This window comes from Nilaparvata lugens, chromosome 4 (genome assembly GCF_014356525.2).
Source record: "Nilaparvata lugens isolate BPH chromosome 4, ASM1435652v1, whole genome shotgun sequence".
Taxonomy (NCBI): Eukaryota; Metazoa; Arthropoda; class Insecta; order Hemiptera; family Delphacidae; genus Nilaparvata; species Nilaparvata lugens.
Window position 1 is genome coordinate 68,383,338 of NC_052507.1, and position 11,969 is coordinate 68,395,306.

The following is an 11,969-nucleotide window of genomic DNA, read 5'->3' on the forward strand; positions in this document are numbered from 1 at the left end:
TTTTTAAAAAATTATTAAAAATAATAAAATTATATAATTATTGAAGTCTCTTCAATTATGGAAAAGCTCCACAATATCAATATTCACGCTACAAACTTAATTAATTTAAGTAGCTCTATTGAAATATTCTTTTAGGCAATATTATAATATACGGTAAATGAAAGTAACAATTTTTTACTTTAAAAATTCCCAAAACCAGTACATTTTAACAAATAAAAGTTCAATGAGAGAAACCCCAAGTAGAAACTGATACAAGAATGTTTTCGTCACTAAAAGTGGTATCAGGGCATCGAAATATAACAAAGAAAAGATTTGTAGAAGGAATTTTCGAAATTTATAGGAGCTATGATAAGGAATAAGTTGGGGTGTACAGCACCCCAGTGTTATATTGGTGTATCATTTTCTAGGTGCTATATTATTTTTAAGGATAATACAATATAATATTATACTATGACTATCATTTGTCACATGGCACACATTAAGTCCAAGGCCGAACCTTCCTTAATGTTTGCAAGGTTTTCTATTATTTTTTTTTGTATTTTGTCTTTTCTAAAACTCAATAGCATATTAGTTAAGTTATTCTATTTTCATTTCAATGTATTGTATTTTCAAATTGTATGCTCAATGTGTGTTATGAGGGCAATAATGGGATTCAGTTCCTGGTGCCCTCAAATATGTAAATTTTCAAATAAATAAATTCACTTAACATTGATAAGCGTGTCTTCAGTAATTAAATCCAGCTTCTGAATTCAGCGAGGTTATTTTTTGGTAGCATATACACAAGACGTATTGGAGACACATACACAAGATCCTTTATGAAGCCAAAAAGGTAAAAATTGTAGGGCATTATGTTGGTTGTATGTGGAATCGAGGCATAGCAAGCCTGAGCTGCTTGTAGACGGGGATAGTAGAGAAGGCAAGTGACTGGCAGCCTGTGATTCTAATTAGATCACACTTCATCAATTACCATTTACAAAAAATCGGCCTGGATGGAGAGTGAATGAATGAAAAGCACTAGCCACCAGTGACTTTTCGTCTTCACTTACCCTGTCTATATAAGAGGGCCCTGTCTTTACAGCCAATTTCAACTAGTTCAACCAATTGTAGCAGATTGCGACAAAAATATTACACGCACATGCGTCATCAAACAAATCAGTTCACGTTGCATTTTCACTTGACGTATTTTTCAGCTGTAAATTTAACAAATACTAGCCTTAAAGCTCGCTTCGCTTGCCATATCCGTCTAGCCAGGGGGCTCCGCCCCCTGGACCCCCGACTGGATCGTCCAAAAGTGAGATCAACCAATTGATCGCTTCGCTCGCCTGCATTTTTCATTTGAGCATGCTTCATTCCATCTAAAAGTCAAAGTACTGAGAAAACGCGGAAAAGCTGAGAAAAATGTTGGAAAAACGCTGATTTTGGGTGTATCTTTGATGAAATATTAGTCTCCTCATCACAAAATTTTTAGACCCTAGCTAAACCTCTGTACCAAATTTGAACATATTCTGTCTATTACTTGATGAAAGAACTGAGAAAACGCAAAAAAAACGCTAATTTTGGAGGTATCTTTGGCGTTATTTCAAATTCCTTCTAACACACCATTATGACACTCCAGCTGAGCTTCTGTAGTAAATTTGAACATTTTCTGTTCATTTGTTTTCGATAAAGCTGAGAAAGCGCAAAAAACGCTGAAAAAACGCAGATTTTGGGCGCGTATCTTTGGCGTTATTTCAAATTCCTTCTAACACAACATTATTACACCCTAGCTTAGCTTCTGTACTAAATTTGAACAATTTCTGTTCATTTATTCTCGATGAGAAAAAGCAAAAAACCGCTGGGAAAACGCTCATTTTGGGCGTATCTTCGACATTAATATTGCAAATTCCTTCTAACACAACATTATTACACCCTAGCTGAGCTTCTGTACTAAATTTGAACATTTTCTATTCATTTTTTCTCTATAAAGCTGAGAAAACGCTGAAAAAACTATGGAAAACGCAGATTTTGGGCGTATCTTTGGAAATTTTCCCAAATCCGTTCTTAGTGCGCCTCAAAAGGGCCAACTGAACTTACCAACCAAATTTGAACGTTTTTGGTCCGGTAGAATTTTAGTTCTGCGAGTGAGTCAGTCAGTCAGTGCCATTTCGCTTTTATAATATAATATAGATTAAATAAAAGTTGAAACTGCAATATTCATTTGTAAATTTTGAATAGAAAAATAAACTTAGGATTTGTGCAAACAGGGACAGAGAGTGGGCAGCAGTCAAAGCGGTCTTAGGAGGATATATGAATCCTCTCAACACAACTGGAACTCGGATCGCCTGACCGCTTTCTGTGTGCACATATCCTTAATTTAGTGATGATATGTGTACAATGTACATCATAAGAATTATGACCAAGAAAAGGATCTCTAAACTTGACCATTATCATGACCCCTAATGTGATTGTTATTTGAAGGGTTTTAGCTAATGGTATGCTAACAACATTAAGTTGCAGGCTTGGTTAATGAAAATAATGATGATAAGAGTAAAGTGTGGGTTAGATGTTTACCTATTCCTATAACTTCAAGTAGGCCATACAGCAGTCAGCATATCAAGTGGCCACCCTTCCAACGATACCGTATACTAGTGAGGTCCACGTTATAAATAAATAAATGTTTATTTCCCCGAAAAAAACTAAAACTACATCAATTACACAAAATATTAGAAAAATTACAATTACATACAATAGTTAGTTACAAAAAATTCTTATAATGTAACCTCTACTTGTTTAGTTTTTTCTGTGTGGAAATTGACCTACTCCACTATGGCGTACCATGTTCTAGAGTAGGTTTTGTTTTTTTGTGCGTATTATTAATTAGTTAGTGTTCAAGTCATTAGGTGGTTAGTTGTTGTTTGAAATAATGTTTTCTATGTTCTGTCTTCTTTTGCTCATCAACCAATTGTTTACTATTGTTTTGAACTTTTTAGGATGATTAATCTGTTTAAAGTTTGCAGGAAGTAGATTATATAATTTTGGTGCTAAATGATTGAAATGTCTCTGGTATAAGTGCCTTCCTTGCAACACTGGTGATACGAAGATTCCTGTATGAGGTATTGTGGTTTCTGGTTTGAAATGTTGTTGGGTTCTTGTGTAATCTGCATAGTATATCCTTGGAGTAAAGCTGTCTTGGATCCATCACGTCAAACTCATTTAATAGCTGGTCTGATGAATAGCGTGGAGGCTTCTGGTTGATGACCCCCATGATCAGCTTCTGTACCCTGAGGAGCGGTTCGATGTGCAATAAGCTTGTACCTCCCCATCCTACAATCCCATACAGCATGAGGGACTGTATAATGAGGGAGTATAACTGAGGGAGTTATAATTGGAGTATTTGATTAACAGTGGTGTTGCTATCCTTGTCTATCATTCGACAAAGCATATAGCGCTATCCTTATCCAATTTTGGACATAATGTTGTCAATCAGATACCGCTATCCTTTTCTAGCTCCGCACCGTTGCTAGATATTTTTTCTAGCAATTTAGAATTTTAATTAAAAAATACTTACCGGTAATCTCGATTATAAAAAAATATTGTTCAATGGTTGAAATATATATTTTCATGACGAATAAAATATAATTTATTATTATAAACCAGAATGAACAGTTAATAAGCTATTCATCAGATATACCGGTATCAGCTATAATCTATTGAAGACAGTTGCAAGGCAGAGAATCCGCAATGCTGTTATCCTATCTTTCTCTGTCATTATAACGTGGATCTTTCTATAGTAGAAAAAATATCATGTCTCACAACGAACCTAAACGGAAGATATGAGCGCAACCACCAAGCGTGACCAAGCCAAATGTTTTTCCAAAATTAAAGTCAGACATTTTTCACTAATTGGGTTATGTTGGTCCCCACATTAGCTAAAAATATTTTATATACATAGATATATAGCTAGACACTATTTTTTCTTGATATAAATTTAAATGTTACAATTAGGCTATAAAAGTGATAGACACGATTTAAAGAAATTTGACTAATTTTTTCCACTAGACTAAATTCAAAGTCTTGAGTGTTCTATTATTGGAATTAAACTATACAGTCTAAGTTATAGGCCTACCTAAGGTTATAATCAAGGATGAAAAATATTTGACACTAAAGTTACTAAAAGAATTTTAAAACAGGATAGAATTAAAACAAAAAAATAACACTAAATTATTAATGACACCTACTACAAGCAGGTACGGTAGGTAGAAAAGTTAGGCTAACCGTTGCACTTGTATAACTGATAAGTTATCAATCAACAACCGCTTTATATCTGTAAGTAAACAAGTGTGTAATATATTTTGAAAAGTATATTGGAGGTATTGTTTATGTTTCATATTGTTCATTGCAAATTCATCAATAGCTATGATGGTAAATTTATAGTTTCAACAAGGTTTTAGAAATGTTTAGGTTACTTTTCATGATAGCACCTACCTAGCCTATAAAAACAAAGTACGGTGTCGCTTCCATCTTTTATTGATTAACCTACATTATAAAATACATCCATCATATTATACTACGAGAATAATCCTGGATTCTATCATTAAACTTAAAAAATCTGCATTCAACTTACCAAATCAGAATCCTTTGCCATCCTCCAGAAAAACTTGGAAGAATTGGGCTGGAAAATTTACTTGAGATCTTCTTCTCGATTATATGCAAACAATTGCAAAATGTCTCAATAGAAACGCATAATTTTATTTTTTCACCATACAATAAACGGTTTTAACGTTGCTATTTAAAATGAAAGGAATAAGGGAGTGGCTCAAAGAATTAGCAATACAAACAGTATGAGTATACACACAAGTTGAACGCTTCAGAGAAGAGAAACATTGATGAGGGCGGGTGGGTGGTGTCAGGTAGACGGGATTCATATACAGAGTAGCTACGGTCACGGCAAATGGCCCGGCAGACTTGTGACGTCACTGAATATTAACGGACGGAAACGCGCCAACTTCAAACTGCAAAAACCACAGAAACCAAAAATAGTTATTTGTATACTTGATATTATTTCATTCTGTAGAAATTCCTCCACAGAGTAGAATGGCCTGGTCATCAGGTAGCTCTTCAGGGGCTTCTTGAATTTGTACTGTCTCTCTTTGTGATTGCTAAAACTTTGTTGAATACGGTATTTTTGTGTTCAAAAATTTAAGCCCATTCCTGGCTAAAGTTCATGACACCGCTACATGGATCATTCTTGTCTGTCGGGTGTTAAGATGCGTACAGATTTACGCGCCGCGAACATGAGCAAATCACTTTTAATCAGCTGATGCCAAGCTTTTTATATCTGTATCTTACCGTTTCGTTAAACATACAGATATAATCAGCTGATTAAAAGTGAATTGCTCATGTTCGCGACGCGTAAATCTGTACGCACCTTAATATTGATGAATTTCGTCATTTCTTGTGAACATTTCAGGTTTCCTCTTCACCATCAAGACTGATTACAGGATAAGCATTGCTAGTAGAGTCAAAATATTTAGTTTTTGAAACAGCGGCCTAAGCAATGTGCTATGAATGGTGCTTTTTTACAAATTGATCGTAGGCTACAATAGGTTCGCTTATACCAGGGGTTCCCAACAAAATTTTCCCAAGGACCCCCTCATCCATTTATTATATTTATGCGGACCCCCACTACTTCTTAAATGCACAGTTATAAAAATATTTTCATCTACCGCCAGACCCCCCCCCCACCCCCTCCTCTTTATAGTTAAATAATAATGAGTATAGCAGATAATGTGATGAAATAACACAGTGAAAAAAATATATATTATATGCCTTGTATCTATCATCTTTTGAATAGGTTCGCAAATATTCAAACTTCATAGTGTATTTAGGAATAGCCAGTTTTATATTATTTTCGATTGCTTCAGACTTTGTTGAAAATTCATAGAAGTTCATAACTCAATTCGATAACGAGAAGTTGACATTTCAAGGAAAATGTAGGTAGTTTTTTAATCATTGATTATCATTAGTATTTAAAATACGGTACGTTAGAAAAATATTAAAATAACTTGATATTTATATTTTTGTGGGCATTTATCATAATAATTTTCGTGTTATTATTACTGTAAAATTATTGTTATTGTAAAATTAGTAAGGAAAATTCTTTCACTAACTTGCTTTCGATATGAATGGAGAATACGATCCTTGTACTGTACCTCATCTCAAATAAGTTGCGGAAATGAAGACTATAGTGAGGTCCACGTTATAATGGCAGTGGATAAAGATAGAAGAACAGCGTTGCCTTGCCTCTGCATTAATTAATTATATTTCTACATTGCCAAAAACAGATTTGGCATCGTTGCGGAGCTATAAAATGATATTACTACCTACTTTGTCGAATGATAGACAAGCATAGCAACATCAAAGTTAATCAAATACTGTCATTATAACGTGGACCTCACTATAGGTCCACTGTTTCTAATAATTATCACTATTTGTTCAATGAGATGAGTTGAATTTTCTCTTCATGTTCATGATTCCTGAGATATCAGCCTCCATACTTGACACATACTTACTCCAAATTTGACCGCATGTCGAGTCGATTTTTAAACTTTTTTTTCATAAAACACATTGATGAAATGCTTGTTCAGAACGGTAAGTCGTTGCAAAGGGAAGAAGGATCAACATCAATGCCTTTTCTCCAAGCTCTTTATAGTTATTTTGTACTGTTGCCCAAAAGTCTACCGAAATCGAGTTACTATCAAATTGGTTTTCATTTTACTAAAGCTGGATAAATCCACAAGTTGATCTTGTTCGTTTTCCGTCAGCGCGCGAATCTCACCTATATCTTGACAGCAGAAGGAATTTCTAACCTAATTATAATCTGGGTCTGATTCAAGAAAATGTTCCCTAAGACTGATTGCTAAGCTGCCTAATGTTCTGCTATTTTTCTCTTTATTTGATCAGGTAAATTTTCCTCAGAAGCCTCCACGAATTTATTCAAAGTAGAGAAATTCGTGAATGATTTGTTTTCTACCCGCGTTGCCCACATTCGGCACTTTTTTACCATAGCACTAATTTTATCTTCCACTTTAAAAATGTCAACATTTTTCCCCTGCAAACTTTGATTTAGCCCATTCAAATTTTCAAAAACATCATCTAGTTAAGCAACTGAGCAGAGCCAGGAAAAGTCTGTGAGCAAATCTGCGTACTCAGTATCGATGAGAAAAATACGAACCTCATCTCTATTAAATTCAAATTAAACGGTACTTTCCCTAAATTTTCGGTTTATGTGTCGCGGACCCCCAGGGGACCGCGGACCACCAGTTGGGAACCGCTGGCGTTTGCAATAGGAAAATTCTGTCAGCCAATGCGTTTCCACCGCATATATTTCAATTTCAATTCAATTTTTCAATTCGTTTATTTCCACTTGGCATACAATACATGTACATATTTATATTTGATATTCAACAAAATAAGAATCACAATTTTACATAAACAGTAGAAAGAACATATTGATTGAGTGGAATTCCCCCAGTAAGACTATGCGTCTGAGATTGGGGGACAGTTCCTGCAAGCAGTATTATTCACTAAGTAGTTATAATTATGGTATTATATTTACTATAAATTACAATATGTGTAATTAAAATTACACAACTAAGATTCAGATAACAGTAGGTGAATTATAAGTGACAATATAATATAGTGTTGGGTGTAGCTTGATATCTAGAGTGGGAGAGCAAGAGGACCCAAAAACCGGAGGTAATTTATTGTTTTATAAGCCTCATTATGTTTTGAAACTCTAAATACTTAAGGTATGAGTGTATAAATGAATTTAGCATTTCGAAATATTAATGTATAAAGTTATTCCCCAATGCATTTACTCTTGCTAGGTGTAAGGTGAGTGAATTAGCCTCTCAGCTCCAATCCAGCCTATGCTGAAGAGCCATTTCATCAACGAGCTTTAAAAATCACATTGCTGCTGCTCTCGGCCTCCCTCACAATATCTGGAACATTCCTGTATAAAATCTGAGCTAAATAGTATGGTGATTTGAGTTCAGTTCCGTGTATCAATCTAGGTATATAATATCCATGGTTGTTCCTATGTCGTGTTTGATAATTATGTTCGATATTGATGAATAGATCTGCTTTATGTTTCCTAATATAACTGAGTAATGTTTTGATGTATAGTTGTCTGATGTTGAGCACAGGGAAGTCCGAGAACAGCAGCGCTGTGGGGTATCTTGATTCCTTTTTCAAAATTGTTCTCTGGGTGACAGCAAGAGGTTCAAGACCTGCAGATGACACTCCCCCCCAAACAATAATGCCATACTCCAATACTGACTGTGCATAGGCATGATAGATCCTCCTGCACAGTCTGATATTCAGCACATGGCTCAATTGGGAAAACCCATACAACAATCTTCTCAGTCTCTGTTTTAAACACTGAATATGAGGAACCCAACTCAGACGATAATCAAACATGACCCCAAGATACTTATACTGGTCCACTCTATTAATAGATCCACAAGTGCAGGTTGATGATCCTATATTTCTACAGGAGTGCATCTTGATTTGCCTTGAGCCTGGGTCTGGTTGATTCCTGGTCACAATGGGCATATATTTGGTTTTGCTCAAGTTAACTGATAGACTATTGTGGTCAAACCAATTTTTAATTTTTGATAGGTCAGAACAGGCATTCTCATAGGCCTTATTGTTTCCACCGTATAGCTCATACGCTGCTGAAACATCCATATAATCGACCTTTATAAAAACTTCCCCGTCTAAAATATATAGGCAAAAGCCTGCGAATCATATAACAAATTGGTGTCAATCTTGCTGAAAAATTTTCAATGTACTGGTGCTATTTTATACTGATTCCAAGATTACAGATTTCCTTACTGAAATACTGCAGTTGTCCAGTCGAAGCATTATTTGTCAGTCTTCTTTGCGATTGTAGAAATCCACTACGGTATAATTTTCAATGACTCGATTTATAACAGCAGTAGACTGTAGATGGAATCGAACCCCCAACCACATCAACCTTTCGTTTACTAATCCAGAACGCTCCCAACTGGGCCAATGATAACGCTCTAGTGATTGATTGCTTGATGGTGGTTTTATCTTATGTAGGCATTGAAATGATTCTTATAACCAAAATCAATGTTGCAAAACTAATTTCGGTTTTTGCACACTGATCCTCTATACAATCTACCACTAGGTATTGTGTTGTATTGTATTTTGTGTTGTCATGTTACAAATCTGGAGTGCGGATAGGTTATTCTTTGCGTTCTGTAATCAGTGCAGGAATGGTGGTGACTTTTCAAGGTAAATGTGGGAAAAATAAAAATAAAGAAGGGTGTGATCACATTGAATGCATATAAATGTGCAAGTGGACATCAGATAATAAATGAGCCGAAAAACAAAATTTGAAAATCGCCACACGTTGTGACTTGCATGAAGCTGCTCAAACTGATCGTAACAGCAAGTGTAAACGTTCTCAGAGTGCTCCTTAAACGTTCTATTGCTCCTTCCAAATTTTGTTTCTCATCTGCATAACCATGATCAAACTCTAATGTTACTTTACCTCGTGCCTTTAGACACAACAAATTGAAAACTTTTCTTGTTCATTAAAGGCTACTCCACGTGCTATAGCAGTACCGCACATAGGCACCATGTGAATTTTTGTAGGGTGGTCGGGGGTTTCAAGCTTACCAGGTGGTTTGGAATAACCCCCAGAAAGCAGGATCGAGTTATCAAGCATCCGAGAGTGTATTCACTTTTTTTATTAACATTCATTTTTATATCGGTATTTGTAATTTATTTATTTGTATTTACAGGTTCTAATTCAAAATAGATAAGAGACTTTAAAACACACATTGTATGAATACTGATTGTATTGGAAATATATTTGTTTATTCAATGATAGTAAAAATTTATACAATCCATTAAAATGATTGGGTAAGGACCTACAGGCACAGCCCAAAACTGTTCCTTCCCCGAATTTTGATGCATACATGATCCAAAAAGTAGGTTATGTTTCATTCACTTTTGAATTTGAGTCCAATTTTAAATCTTAACTGACATGAAAAACTTATATGATGTATTAATTAATTAATTCGATCATACAACAAAATCAATAATAATACAAAATAGTAACGAATCAGGATATATTGTAATAAACTTTATGACATAACATAAAACATAATTAGTGTAGGTAATAGAACTTACAAGGAGGCAAAAAATCGTGCGTTCAAATATCTATGTGTGTATGTAACTAGACTTACCCTCGTTATGTTAGCATCTTAATAGTAATTGATACATTACAAATTTGAATATAATATCAATTTTTGCAATCTTATCAGGCGAAAATCACCATTACTCACTACCACTCCACACTAGCTCTTTGGAATAAATCAATCATGGAAAAAAAAGAAACATGTTTCTTTAATGTGAATTGTGACTTGGCTATATGTAACTTCTATGTTCAACTGGCCCAATAAAAACTTGAAACTTGAAACATTCTAAACAAAACTATTATTTTAAAATTGAGAATTGAGTTGGCTGAATCACCAATTTTTGTCAATATTAATTGTGTAAAAATGATTAAAACTGGACAATTTTTATATTATTTTTTTGTGCATCTATATTTTGTTTATCAAGTACTTGATTATTGATAAAATTCAGCATCCATAGATTATCATCCATCAACAGAAGTGTATCATTTGTACTTCTATTATTAGATTAAAAAATGTTTTTCTTATTTTTAGAACTCGTAGCTGGAGCTAAAGGCTTCTTTTTCCAGTCACGCCAAAAGCTATTGTAATTTAATGATTATTTTATTTGTAAAAATATTTCTTGTATTTGGCAATAAATTCATTATTCATTCATTCTCTTTTTATGAAATTTTCTATTTATAATAATGTAATATTCATTATCTTTTTATGAAATTTTCTATTTATAATAATGTAATATTCATTTATGAATATCTCTCAACAGTCCAGTCAAGGAAGGATTATAAAGGGAAATGTTTGGCAATTTTGGACCCTGCAGTACTGGTAGTAAGGAGGTAAACATATCAAAAGTCCCCACCTCTAACCCCTGTGCTAAGGGGTAGGGGGTGGTTCAAAGGTACTATTTTCTTAGTTTATCGCATAGAAATCGAAAACTATCAATCTTATTAGACAAGAGCGGTTATCTCGAAAACTATAGAAGATGGTACCGGTAGGTAAATATTATAGGAACTAATTTAAGCTTCGATTTGGTATGGAAAAGTCATATCCAAAAGATTGATAGTTTTCGAGTTATATCATAGCCACTTCTAATACTGTATTAGAGGTGGCTATGGTTATATACGAGTAACCAAAAAATGATAGTTTTGAAACACCCCCACCCCCTTAGCACAGCGGGTAGGGATGGGGACTTTTGATAGGTTTACCTCCCTGCTACCCTTAACAGAGCTGCGCGGTCGAATATTTTCTTCCAAACTCTTCCCTCTAAACCCTTTTTTGAGCACTCATTGCCTGGACTATAATAGGTACTGTAAAACTTATGATCCTTCATAAGAATCAGCTCTTGTCTCAGACTAGCCTAATAAGCAATAAATTGTTCGTTAAAAAAGTATATACAAAAGCAATATAAAGAAAATAAAACATGCATGGTTGGTGAAAATTATGGAAACTGCTTAATATTTCTTTTAAAGGATAATAATTTGATAGTAGGTTTCATTGGGTCGAAACTATTCGATCGAAATAAAATAATTTTCTGTCGCTTCAAAATTTTGGTCGACCATTTAGAATCAAACTGCGTTTTTTATATGGGAAGGTGATAATATGATGCCAGAAATTCAAGAGAAAATGAATGGTGAACACCATTTATTATTATATTTAAACGTGAATAACTTTGGAACGGTTTGAGATATCAATGTGCGATTTCCGCCATTCATTTTCTCTTAAAATTCTGTAACGAAACCATGTATTATATGACCACCTTCC

General features: G+C 34.4%; 1 protein-coding gene across 1 annotated transcript in view; it reads right to left on the minus strand.

Annotated features, from left to right (window-relative positions):
- LOC111043643 (sodium/potassium-transporting ATPase subunit alpha) overlaps positions 1 to 4,856 on the minus strand; it is a 265,322-nt gene extending 260,466 nt beyond the window's left edge. Inside the window, 1 exon segment of the mRNA XM_039426295.1 lies at positions 4,604 to 4,856. Within this exon segment, the coding sequence (XP_039282229.1) occupies positions 4,604 to 4,624 (21 nt within the window). The 5' untranslated portion in view covers positions 4,625 to 4,856.
- Between the last annotated feature and the right edge of the window lie 7,113 nt (positions 4,857 to 11,969).